Source organism: Urocitellus parryii, chromosome 7 (assembly GCF_045843805.1).
Source record: "Urocitellus parryii isolate mUroPar1 chromosome 7, mUroPar1.hap1, whole genome shotgun sequence".
Lineage (NCBI taxonomy): Eukaryota > Metazoa > Chordata > Mammalia > Rodentia > Sciuridae > Urocitellus > Urocitellus parryii.
The window spans coordinates 68,119,856-68,133,293 of record NC_135537.1 but is presented as its reverse complement, the minus strand read 5'-3'; the positions used below and the strand labels follow the sequence as shown (position 1 = coordinate 68,133,293).

The 13,438-nt window shown below is 40.1% G+C and overlaps 1 protein-coding gene and 1 pseudogene across 8 annotated transcripts in view; both read right to left on the bottom strand.

Annotated features, from left to right (window-relative positions):
• Trim55 (tripartite motif containing 55) overlaps window positions 1-13,438 on the bottom strand; it is a 51,448-nt gene that overhangs the window by 20,841 nt on the left and 17,169 nt on the right. For 4 of the 8 annotated variants that reach the window (XM_026410002.2, XM_077801314.1, XM_026410000.2 and 1 more), the window contains exons 5-9: window positions 8,322-8,555; window positions 8,003-8,025; window positions 7,776-7,900; window positions 2,824-3,065; window positions 1,151-1,438 (exon numbers count right to left, since the gene is read on the bottom strand). In XM_026410002.2, coding sequence (XP_026265787.2) covers window positions 1,151-1,438; window positions 2,824-3,065; window positions 7,776-7,900; window positions 8,003-8,025; window positions 8,322-8,555 — 912 coding nt within the window. The remainder of the gene's footprint in view (window positions 1-1,150; window positions 1,439-2,823; window positions 3,066-7,775; window positions 7,901-8,002; window positions 8,026-8,321; window positions 8,556-13,438) is intronic. The other 4 variants (XM_026410005.2, XM_077801315.1, XM_026410004.2 and 1 more) reach the window with 3 other exon arrangements.
• Window positions 5,269-6,453, bottom strand: LOC113197582 (Na(+)/H(+) exchange regulatory cofactor NHE-RF3 pseudogene; annotated as a pseudogene).

Sequence of the window (13,438 nt, the reverse complement as noted above, 5' to 3'; positions counted from 1 at the left end):
CAGCTTTCTCCTCAACTTACATAAAATATAATAATTCCCACAAACTTTCTAGACATAATCAGTCTACTCCAATTTTATTTCTACCTAAAACTACCTCAAAAGATCTCCTCACACCAAACATTTACTTTTTATCATTTTGCATCTGTGAAAATAAATGTCACCAAAGCATGTTGCTTTTAATTTTCCAATAATCATTTCTTTTTATTATCTCATGAAATTGAAGTCCCTTGAGCAGATGCAATCAAGAAAACAAGTCATTTTCTGATGTTTTAAGACATGTTGTTCATAATTCCCTGATGAGGGAGGAGCACAGAGCTAGAGAATGCTACCCTACAGCCTCTAGTTGGGGTAACACTCACACCCCACAGTCATTTAAGAATGCTCATGAGAATGAGTTACCATGAACATTCTTCTTCATGAAGAAACTGGAAAACATTTCTTCTATGAACTCTTCGGGACATGCAAACATCTAACTAGGCGTTAGGGAGAAGACATGGATTTCAAGCTTTCATTAAAAAAAGAAGAAGAAGAAGAAAGTAATCAAGAGTCTCTTTTCAAAAAGTAGGTAAACCTGTGTTGTCCTGCCCCCAGGAGAACAAACTTAGGAAGCACAGGTTTAATCAAGCCAAGACTATCTCTGTTCAGCCATTGCTAGCACACCCCCAGAACCTCAGAATCTGAGGTTATCTTCCAGAGCAGACTTAAAACCGATATAAACGTGCTCCTTGGAGGTTGCTGGGAATGATACAGAGGCAGGTGATTAGTCTTTGGAAGTCCAGAGGGGACACAGAAAATGTTGAGCAAAAGCAAGTGGATGCTGCAGAGAAGAACCAGGGACACCAGCCAGTCACTGCAGACAAAGCAGATCTCAACAGCATGCCTAAAGGGCCAGGCTTGCTTGCGCCCTGTCCCCTGTGAGGACAGGTGTGAGGTCACCACGCACAGGCAGAGTGAAATCAAATTGATTTTGTTCTTTGATAGAACGCTTTAAAAAACAAGCCAACATCAGAGGGTGAGGTGTTCCTATATTTTTCTGAGGGCCATGCTTTCTCTTTGCCCTTTGAAAGCCCTTCTTTCTTGCTGCGGCCTATTCCAGCAGGGACGCAGGGGACACAGGAAAGCATTCAGGCACAAGAGCTTGGACACTAACCTGAGAAGTAGCTGCAGGTGAACTAGTTTCCTTACCACTCACTGCTGCCCTCTCATTGGCTACGGCTTCTGTCACTTCTGCCTTCTGTACATTTGACTCCTCAGAACTTGGAGGCCCTATGTGCCCCCGACTTTCGCTCCCTGGGGTGCAAGGTGGGTTGGTGGTGGCTTTCCGGGTTTGGCCTTTATACCAACTAGGGTAAAACAAGGGATCCGCAGTTTCCGCTACTGCAGGAACTGGAGTTTCAGACTCTGTGGTCTGCTGAGAGCCAGTGGGCACAACCTCCCCCTTCATAAGGATAGATAAATTCAAAAATAAAAAAAAAAAGAAAGAAAAAGAAAACGCAGTTGATTTTAGTTCTCTTCCTTTCAGGTTTGAGCACTGTGAGTTCTCTGTGCACAATGCCTAGTTTAGCGTCTGTTGTACTTCATCCCCTTCTGGAAGAACTAGGGGCAGAATGCTGACCTCAGGGCTCCTCTGACAGGCCTCTGGATATTTTCTGTGCTTTTATTTCACTAGGTGGTAGCCCAGGCAAATAGGAAACAGAAGCCTCAAGTCAAAATTGCTTATAAAGTATCAGATATGGGAGAAGGGTCAAAGCATTGATCAGAATTAACTTTTTGGCAATATACGTGGGCCCCCAAACTGCTTTTCAACAGCCAACAACCTCATTGATCAAATCTAACCCTCATTTAAGTTACTACCCTTCTTTCAATTTTGGTGCAACAGGTATATCCAGAATTTCAAGATTCTAGGAAGTATAAATACTATAAAAATTTTAAGCCTCATTTGCTATGGAGACAGAGCATAGAATATAATTCCATCGCTGAGTTTCCCCTCTGGGGTTTTATTTCTACAGATGATTTCAATCCATTCTGAAAGCAGGTGCAAAAGCAGGGCTCCCCTTTGATGAGTCTGCATTGCCCACAAACTCAACAGGTTGGATCCTGTCTGCTGAAGTGTCATGAAGTCAGCACAAAAGCTTGAAAACTGGACAGTGACCTCCTAGAAACATAAGGTTAGCTGATCAGGTGCAGCCTCTGGGATGAGCTCACATCCTAAAATGTCTTAAACAGTCCTGTCAACAGAGTCTCATCAAATGACAAACCTATAGAAAACCAGGCTTCATTTGGTTGCCCACTGAAGGAAAGATACAGTTGCACATTGAGGTGAGCAACATGAACATATAGTAGTGTAGTTTCTCTGTTATGTATAGAAAATTCAAATTTCTGCAAGTATGATCGCTTTCACATCTCACCTCATTATTTGTCACACTATACCCTATTTGTTAAGCAACAAAAAGTGACCACATCCACATCAAGCAATTCTCTGTGAGTTTACATTTCTCTCTCTCTCTCTCTCTCTCTCTCTCTCTCTCTCTCTCTCTCTCTCACACACACACACACACACACACACACACATTTTCAAAGACCACCTCACATCTGGAAGTGTAGTAACACTGGTGGAAAGTGGTATTAGGTCTTGCCACCCAGCTATAACAACAGGGAACCTGTTGAATCACTTAAGAGAATTCTCTCCCTAACACTGTGACTGCCCTGAAAAAATTTGTCTGCTGTATACAAATATAGTTATCTTTTTCTTAAGAAGGAATAAATTGTTTGGGGTGTTCAGAAAGGAGGAACACTTGTAGAAAGGAACTCATGAATGGTTACCTGTGTCACTGGGGCATCCACAGCAGGTGGCAGGGTTGGAGGTGGCTCTGAAGAGGAAACTGGAAGTGCTCCGGGGCCAGCCTGGAGCTCTGAGACCAGCTGAGAGGTCTCCGAGGCTTTTGCAGGACTTTCATCTTCTCCTGATGACTCTATTTGAATATTTTCCACCTCTTCCACTTCTACTGCTTCCTCTCCTTCTTCTTCTTCTCCTTCTCCCCCTCCTTCTTCCTCGTCTTCATCTTCTGGTAAGGTATTTTTAAGCTTGTTATGACTACCACTGCAGCCATGGAAATAGCTAATGGTCAGTACTTATGGCTCAAGTTAAGGTCAGAGCTAGGGATTCCTCTCCAATTGACACTTGACAGTGGCCCTAGTGTGCCATGCTGGGGCCTGTGCTTCTATTTAAATTTGGACAAGATAAATATAAAGAAACCATCGCCTTCCTCCTTGCTGTCCTCCCCAAAGCAAAATCCCATACCCAATGCACCCCCCACTTCACCCCCACCCCAGCAGCCTGCTTATGTTTTTATCATATTGTGCCACCTCTGTAAGCTCCTGGAGGGCTGGGATTGTCGCTTATTTATCTCTGTCAAACTAAGTGCAACCCTCTTCCCTATCTCTGAAAACACACTTGTTTTCATTTCTTACCTCCTTTGTTCAGTTTTTGCAACAATTAACACCATGACTCTTTTCCTAACCCACTTCATATTCCCTCGGGCAACAATAAAGACAGACTATATTAAGTACATTTTTAGAAAAGACCTGTTATGAAGATTTGCCTCTACTATTGCATCCATAATGCTGGTGCATTATTAGAGGTCTAGCCATGGAGTGTTTGTGGAGAGTGGTGATAGAGAAAGGGAGAACAGTGACTGAGGTTGGGGGTCTCTGATGGCTTCATGGCTGTGGTATACCTGTTGCCTGGGAATGATTCCGTAAAGGGTACAGGATTCCCAATTGCTATGGTGACGTCCCATCCAAAAAGGCTCTGTGCAAGAGTCTTATCGGCTTCGACCTTGATCTTAGGCACATAGCTCCCAGGGATAGAGGAATTCTGAGCATGTAAGACAACCATAATATTTCTACCAGCTGCTACTCCTGAGCCTGCCCACTTCACAGTAACTTTAGACATTGGGCTTCTTGAGTGCTGCACAAAGCTCCTAACATTGCACATTGCAACTGTGGAAAAGCTACATAGATGTTTCCAGTCCTGTCACTTTCTTGGGCACAAAGAGTAATGCTTTTATAGTCTTTCACTTGATTATGAGACATATATACATAAAACTTGCTGGAACAGCTCTTTAGACACCGCTTCTCCATCAGAGAGCAGTGCTCCACCCGATCCCAGCCATCTACGTGTGTGTGTGTGTGTGTGTGTGTGTGTGTGTGTGTGTATTTCTCAATCCCCCATCACCCCTCGATGGTACTGTGAGTTTGGCCATGTTGGTCATGGTAGTGTTATCATCTAGTTGGGCTAGGATGAGTCAAAGTGATCACATTTGGGGTCAACTTCACAGTTATTTTCCTCTTTTTAATTATTTCATCAGGATAAATTTCTAAGAGTTGGATTTCTGAGCCAAAGGTGAGGAGATGTTCATAGCTTCTGAAATCTGTTTGGTCACAGAGACCTGACCTTGTTTCCAAGTTGTGACTTAGTCTATGACGTGTTCCTATTCTTGTCCTCTAATGAATGGTCAATCTGATGCACTAACATATCTAGCCCAGTGTCTTCTATGTTTTTTATTTTTATCTCATTCTTAATCTTGCTCTTTTTCCCCCCGTTTTAGTGGTATTTATTCCAGCAACCACAACATTGCTATAAAGGCATAATTTTAAACAGATATGCTCAGATATTTTAATTAGCAACTTTCACATATATAGATTTATGAGTTGATTTTGGTGTTCAAGGAGCCCACAGAAGTAAGAGAATCATCATTAGAGAAATGGAGTTAAGTTGAAGCTTGGAGGAGATCACATAAAAATGATCGGACTCCTGCTTAGTTCTTCCTAAGCTGACCATAAATATAAGCCATCTGCAATAGCAGCCCCTAAGACAAATGACAAAAGAAGACAATCACACATGGTGAATGGTTTTCAGAGGAGTTCTTCTCCAACATAGATACTAAATGGATGGCAGCTCATTCTTTGAGAAAGCAGTATCTGAATACTTAGTAGTAATCCTATCAGCCAAAGTGATTATTTCTTTTTCTTTTGGAGCAGGGTGGGGTGGATACCAGGGATTGAACTCAAGGGGCACTCGACCACTGAGCCACATCCCCAGCCCTATTTTGTATTTTGTTTAGAGACAGAGTCTCACTGAGTTGCTTGGCACCTTGCTTTTTCGGAGGCTGGCTTTGAACTCAAGATCTTCCTGTCTGATCCTCCAGGGCCATTGGGATTATAGGCATGTGCCACCATGTCCGGTCAAAAGGATTATTTCTTGGATCACATCTCTATATCTTAAGAATTGGAAGAAGAACATGAGGCTGTAATGTGGGCTCATTCTTCTACCATGTGTGAATCATGTTCTGACTCTGCCAGTATTTCTTCTTTGGAATCAGGGCAGGCAGCCAGTGGATCAGCCACGGAGGAAACAATGGGAATTTTCTTAGCTTGGAAGTAATCAGAGGCCTCTCTCCACAGAACAAGAGTGTCTGTTGTGGATTCTCTCCACCACCTTCTCATAGGGTTCATCCAACACATTCACCCCCTTCACTTGGATGATGATGGCCTCATCCACATGATGGCCTCCAGCCCAGCCACATCAGCGGGGATGCCCTACTGTACCTCTTTGATGAATGAGACTGGCAGACCCTGAATTGCATTTAAATGAAAACCATAGCCATTTTTATCTTTAATCAGCCTGCAAAGTTTAGGCCTACAATCTGCTACTTCCTCGGTAGTATCTGGACTTGAGACCTCCAGAGGAACAGGGATAGAAGCTGGAGCCTCTTTGATAGAACCATTAGGCATTTCTTGACTTTGATAGTAGAAAAATGGAGAAATCCGAGCCAGACTATATATATATTATCCATCCTTTGTCTACCACCCACAGTGAAGTCTGATCTCCACCCTTTTTAATCCGTTTTAACCACACTGTCATGATCAAGGGTTTCCACAGTCTCACCACTGACAGCAACGACCAGGTCATTGTTCTTCAAGCCAGCTGCCTCTGCTGGGCTTCCAGAATCGACGTCCTTGATGATCTGACCTTTCTGTTCTGAGCAGGCCTTCAGACAGAACCCATAGCCATGGCTTCCCTTCATTATCTCCACTACTCAGGGCTGATGAGGCAGGAGTTTCAAACTGGTTGTTTCCCCCTTGAATTGTATCTTCTGTTCTCTATGATGCTTGTCAGTTTCTTTGTTCATAAGCAGGAACATGACAGGGCTTCCTGACGACTTCACTTTCCCCACGACTTCCTCATGGCTGGCGTTCTCCACATTCCCTCCATTTACTTCAATCAGGTGATCAGCAGCCAGGACACCAGCTTTCATACCCACACCCCGAGGAGTGATATCAGTCATGTACATTCCCTTTTTATCTTGAATGAGAGATGCCATAGCGGTTCTCCTCCTTCACCAGGTAGCAGAGCCGGGGCTGGATCCAAGTCTCCACTGCTCCATTCATCACAGGGGCCAGTTTCTTATCATTGAAACCCAGATCCTTCTGGCTCTGACCCAACTCTTTCAAGTCTACCTGTTTTTTTATGACTTTCTTATAGGAATCTCCACCCAGAACTATTCAAGTCAATGAATTCCCACTCTTCCTGACCAGATCCACCACCTGCATCTGCTCTACCTTGTTGACAAAAATACTGTTGATCCTAAGAACTCTGTCTCCATCCAGAAGAACAGACTGCTCAAATCACCCTGACCAGGTGGTCGTCAGTTTCCTTCTCAAGTCTCAGGAAGAAGCCATGGCTTTGCCCTTCTTTTTTGGACAGTTGACATTCCCAAGGGGTTGAAGGTGGAGGCCAATTCTTTACCCGGAAGGAAGAGGAGCTGCTCTGTTCCTCAGGGATTCTCTCTTCTGTGAGCACTAGTCTTGGAACCCACTGGACTTTGCACAAAGATCAATTTAAAAGCTGATGTGTTTAACAGGATGTGTGGTCTGAGTTCAAGTGACCTCTGCACTCCTGCTGCCAGCCGGCTGGGCCCTGAACTGGAAAACCCGAGAAACCCTCAGTAAGCCCAGCTCTCTGGCCCACCTGCCTGGAGGTGCAGGGAGGGGCTTCTTGTCTTCACTCCCAGACAATGAGGAAGGGGGTGGGGGGAGAACAGTCAGGAAGTAGGTGGTTCTGCATTCCTTCTTCTCTTCCTTGGGCAGATGCCTTGGACCCCCAAACAACCCTCAATTCTGTTACTGCTGTCTCTACTGTCTCCCATCCTGGGGCCAGGGCCAGGGATCATTACCAGAATACCCTCACACACTAGGGGCATCCTCGGGAGTAATAACCTGTACACTGTGGGGGTTCCCACCTAGAAGAAGGCAGAGTGCATCAATCAACCCCAGTAAGTGGGGCAAATCCCCTCAGTTTACCCATCCTTCCTCCTACTGTCCTAGGAATTCTCACTTACATGCTTCCTGAGCCCAGCAGCAAAGCCTCCTTAATCTTACTGCTGATGACACTTTACATCTCCGTGACTAACACTTTTTGTGTGGTCGAGATATCATCATAATCATCAGCTGTTAAGTATTTGACTACCCAAAGTCAAATGCCTGATAATGGGATTAAACGGGCATTATGATGTGCAAAGCTGAATAAACACTGTCAACACACTATGTGATCCTATTACAAAACAGAGCTTTGTCACGTTGGATTATGGTCTTTCTGAAGTTGTCAACATCCATTCTGGAGGTGATTCTGAATCCTCCCTTCCTCCCACCCAACTCTTCTGTAGCTTTCCCACACCTGAAATTTTGGCCAAATGGTCAAAAGAATAACAAACCTCTGTAGAAATCAATCTCACGTATTATTTTTTCTTCTCTATGGAGGTTGACTGTGAAGTGGCTCATGTTCTCATAACCATGTTCTATTTTCTCCATCTGAAATGCCTTTGATGCTTCTGAGATTCTGCAACAAAGACAGGGTTTTCATTTCTGTCACTGTTTAAAGTTTGATAGCTTTGGGTAAAAAAGAAAATATGTATTTTTCCATAAAATAAAAATGACTTACTTTTGTAACAGGGTTTTGGCATTCTGTGAAAGCAAACAAGAGACAGGCTTACTTAGATTTTTTTCATCCAAGATGATGGCGAGACTTAATCCTTTTCTTTGCTGACCCTGAGAATCTTATAGCTTAGTTTCTAAAAGCTATAAATAACTGCTGTATTGTCAGGGTCCTTTTCTATGTAAGCAGGGCCAAATAGATGATGATTTTAGTTGTTAAAATAGGTTAAAACATGAAATGTACACAAAATAATAAAAAACGTGATAACTAATTTCCAGCATTTACCTTTTGGATTTATTTCCTTGGTGCCAAGAAGAAGACTTACCTGCAGAAACACTGCCATTTCTGGCTCATCCATGAACTGGATTCCTGACTCGACCAACTTTGATACGTTCTCCAAATGATCGGAATATTTTTTGATCAGAGCTCGGACATGTTCCAGTTTCTCCTCTTGAGTTCGGGTGATGGCCTGGGTCATTTCATTCTTCCTCTCCTCCAGGATGCCATACAGGTAATCAAATTTCTCACAAAGGTCCTGCTTCTGTTTTCTGCAGCATTCCTGTTAGTTGGGTTAGCTAATGTTAGGAAGTGTTTGTGAGAAAGGCTATTTGGAAAAAAGCACCTGGACATTTTGGGAGACAAAAACATTTAGTTACATAGGATATTTTATTTCTTTTCCCCTTTGAGCTGTCCCTTGAGGTACAGATATCCACTGTGCTTTGAAAATTCCAGTTTTCACAAATTCAATATTTAGACAATCTAAAAGTCAATCACATTGGCTAAGTGGATTGATCATTTTACAATCTTCTGTTCTTCATAAATGGAGAATTTCATAGAAATTAGGACAGGGTTTTTTTTTTTAAATATTCTATTTGGGTTACCTGAGCTACAGCTTATATTTTTCTTTGGTGTGTGTATATAAGAAGAAAAAGATGCTATTTCCTGGTTTGTTCCCTTCAGTTTCTTTCTGCTCTATCTATAACACTATTGTCCTAGTTTCAGACCTTCCACATAGATTCTCTAGCTTCTCCGAGTTTATGCTTCTGGGATTCCCTCCTCCAAGGACTCATGCCACAGACAAATCAATTTGCTATGAGTATAATTCTAATCGAGATGTTTTTCTATTTTGAATCCCCCTTGTATAAAGAATAACATTTAGGCTTCATAACTGGCTTTCAAGAGTATCCATGATCTGGCTCTAACTTTTCTTCATAATAGTCTAGTATTCTCCATCGTAATCCTTGTATTCCAGCAAAACCAAACCACTTACTTTCTTTGCTTCTGCTTTCCCCTTTGTCTACAACGTTCTCCCTCAAGTCTAAGCAACCTTCAAGACATTGTTGGAATACCACTTGTTCCATAAAGCTTTCCTTGACCTCTATGACTGAATACTAACTTTTAACCTTCTAAAGTCCTATGATAGTTACAATTTGTGGCAGACACCTGTGTCCAACAGAATCTCTATTTATTCAGTACTGTCTAAGAGAGGGAAATACTAGAGGGAAAAGCTATATTGGAAGTTTGACTTGCACACGTACATTGCATGACTAAAGCATCTCTAGGGCCATCCAATTCCCCTGACTATGAGTCCATGTTTAAATCATGACTAATTTTCCAGCTGACTTAGTCATTAGCCTTTTTATTTTTTCAAGCTCCAGCAAGCTTGGTGTGTGTAGTAGTCTCCTCAGACCTGATCTTCTCTGGGTCCAGGACCTTTGTGAGCCATAATGATCCAACCTAGCTCTGGAATCCAGTTAATTTATCTTTGACATCTCTGACCTGTGCATGACCTTTTTCACATGTTCTTTCATTTTAGTAAACACTGGTATTTTTGATGTCACATATTGCTTTCTTCTTTGACATGAGTCTCTTAAATATGTAAACTATGGTCTTCCTCAAAGATAGAATGTGGGTCTGCCTTACACATGCCCATCAATTATAAAGACATTCCAAAAATGCAGAAGAAATACATTCCTCACTTCACTGCCTTCTCTAAACATAGTCAATTCTCATCACTGTTTCTAGCCAAACAATAAGGCATGAGGGAAATCCCATGGTTCAAGCCATTTTAATAGTATTTCTATCATCTACCCACTCATTCAACAAACAATCCTTAATTAAGCATGTCCTCTGTGTCATGCACTGCGTAAGACTAGAGACCCCCAAATGAATTAAACGTAGTTCCTGATCTTAAGGACTTCACAGTTCACTGAATGAGAATGACTATGGACCTATAATGTAATGCAAACTAGGAGGCTGAATAATGGTAATATGTTAGAGATTTATGCCAGGTTTTATAGAAACATAATGGTGGGAACCTAATTTAACTTTTCCCGTAGGTGGGGGTGTTTGAAAGCGGAGTCAGAAGCGTTGGCTCAGGAAAACCTTCTTAGGAGAAGTGGTGTCTAAGTTTGGCTTTAAAGGATGAGTACGAGCAAAGGAGGTGGTAGGAGGGGACAAAATTGGAGAGCTTTGGTAGTTGTCAAAGTAACAAACAAGGGACCATGTAAGACATGGAAATTGCTTGGCTTGCCCCATTTCCATCCATTTCCAGCCCTCTGGACTGTCACTACTAGACTTAGGAACTGAAGTCGGTTAGTAGCCTTCCAATTTGTTTCTTTTACTGTATTACTTTTTTGCTAAGCTTACAGCACCCAATGTGCTCACTGCATAACTGGAATATGTCTCTCTGATACTTAGACTTTAGATATTCCAGCGCTTACTGGAAACATGATGGTTTCTAGCTTGTTTTTCCAATATGTATGGTGCACTTTAAATATTTATAATGATTATATTAAGATGTAGTACTGAAAGAATGCCCTATTTTTATAAAAGTTTTCTTCTATATACTTTAGTGTGTGTGAGAATATTCAAGTTGATGAAGGCCAGGTCATTTGTGATGAGATTGATGTGAAATCATCTGTATTCTAGTGCATTGCTCAATTAGATTAGATTGCTTATTTTGATTATATAAATGGTAGTGGTTTAAATGGAATAACTATACTTTCATTCCTATCTTATTTTCAGTTCTAAATGTTATTTTATTTCTATTTTGCTTTTTAATGATTTGAATGATACTGAATTTGGATAAAATTACTGTCATTTTGATTATTTGCTTATCCTCTCTAGTATAGGCAGTGCTACCCCATACATGGTCTATGCTTTAATTATAGTTATTATTATCACTTTGAAAAGTACTTTAAAAAGTACTTATAATATTACTAGGTACAGAGAAGGCATGATATCAGCATTTACTAAATTTAGGTCCAATTCCTTACTTTGAATTTTTTTTATTAGTTGTTCAAAACATTACATAGCTCTTGACATATCATATTTCATACATTTGATTCAAGTGGGTTATGAACTCCCATTTTTCCCCCTGTATATAGATTGCAGACTAGGTGTGAAATCTTGGAGTTGTATGGAATGCTAAAAGTAGCCTGCTCCAGATCAATCAATTCACTCATGTGGAAACTGAAACTCCAAAGAGCTGTCACCTTCTCTAGGCCTTTTTACTATTTATTGTTGGTGCCTGGCCTAGAGTCAAAGGCTCTGAGCTCCTGAGTCATTCTATTTCTACCACATCCAGCTGTGTCTGTCCTTTTAAGTAACTTGGAAAAAAATTTACATAAAGTGCTTGTGAACTAAATATATGCCATCTAACAGACTACTATGCTGAATCTAGGCTTTTTTGTGTGATTAGATCCTTAAAAGATTTTATTATGTCAATATTTATTGTAAGAACAAAAGGTCTTCAGTATAAAATATTTGAAAAAAATTTAAAATGAGAAAAAGAAATAATAAAGTAACTAAAATTCTGTAGTTATTACCAATGATATTTTAGTATTGTTCCTACCATTCACTTATCAATGTCAATATTAACATGCTACATTAAGGAAGCCAGATTAAACATGTGACCTATTTATACGAAAAAGAAATAAATATGTGACCTATTTATATATATTATATACATAATTCTATGTATATAAGCTTTCTGGAAAAGGCAAAAGCAATGATTTCCAGAGCCTGGGAGTTTGGGGAGGACTGGATTTCAAAGAAACAGAAATTTGAGTCCAAAGAGCAGTTTTGTATCTTGACTGTAGCAGAGGTTGCAGACGTTTAAACATTTGTCAAAACTCATGGAATGAGTATTGGAAATCTAGAAATAAAACCTATTCCATATGGAAATACCGTACAAGGTAATTGTAGTATTACAAATCAGCGGGGGAAAGACAGTTTTGAATAGATGTTGGGGAGAAATTTGTCATATAGAAATAGACAAAATTACATTCATTTCTTGCACTATATTCTAGAATAAATTTCATTATGGGTTAGAGGTTTCAAAACTATGGTAAACCATAAAATAATAGAAGAAAGCATAGGTGCTAGGCACAGTGGTGCATGCCTCTAATTCCAGCAGCTTGGGAGGCTGAGGCAGGAGAATCACAAGTTCAAAGCCGGCCTCAGCAAAAGCAAGGTTCTAAGCAACTCAGTGAGACCCTGTCTCTAAAAAAAAGATACAAAATAGGACTGGGTATGTGGCTCAGTGGTAGAGTGTCCTGGGTTCAATCCCCAGTACCAAAATAAACAAACAAAAAACAAAAATAAGAAAAAGAAAGCAAAGGTGAAATTTTCAGTAACTTGGAATAGAGGAAGACTTTTTAATTTATGATTCAAAATTAAACAGTGAAGAGGGAAAATATTGATTTCAATCAATTATGGTGATACATAAACAGAAATCTTCCATATGACAAAAAAGTAAGCACAATCAATTGACTAATTATTAATTACATAAAATTGAAAAATATGTCATGTGCAAAGGGATAAAATAGAAATGGAAAGTATAACAAATTCATAAAAAATAGGCAAGAAATATGAAATTACAAGTTACAGAAAAAATGTGAACTACTTCTACCAAATGGGAAAATGCTCTAGCACATTACAATAGGGCAAATACTACTTAAAACTACTTTGGGAAAAATGACATGATATTACTATTTCTTGTTTATGATTTGCTTAAGTTCTGATTAAAAATTTAGAGGCAAATAGGAAAAATATGGAGGCCAATCAATGATTATGTAACTAGGTTTTTTTTTAAAGGGAAGAAATCTCAATATAATTCAGGATTATATTCATTAGTTAATTCTTTCAACAAAATTCATTGACTTTTTTATGTACAAAGAATTATATGATCCACAATCGGTCACAATTTTGTATTGTCCAGGAGAATGATAAATACAAAATTAAAAATTATTATATTTTCTGATTTCCAACAGATAAACAACCCCCACCCCCATTTTCTCTTGCTTAATTCATCTTTAATGTAAATATATGCAAAATGTGGTTAAGAGTTAGACAAACCTTTTTTCTGAAATAAATCCTGTATCTGTGGAATTATGTAATCAGGACTTATAAACTTCTAGAAATTAAGATGTACAGATT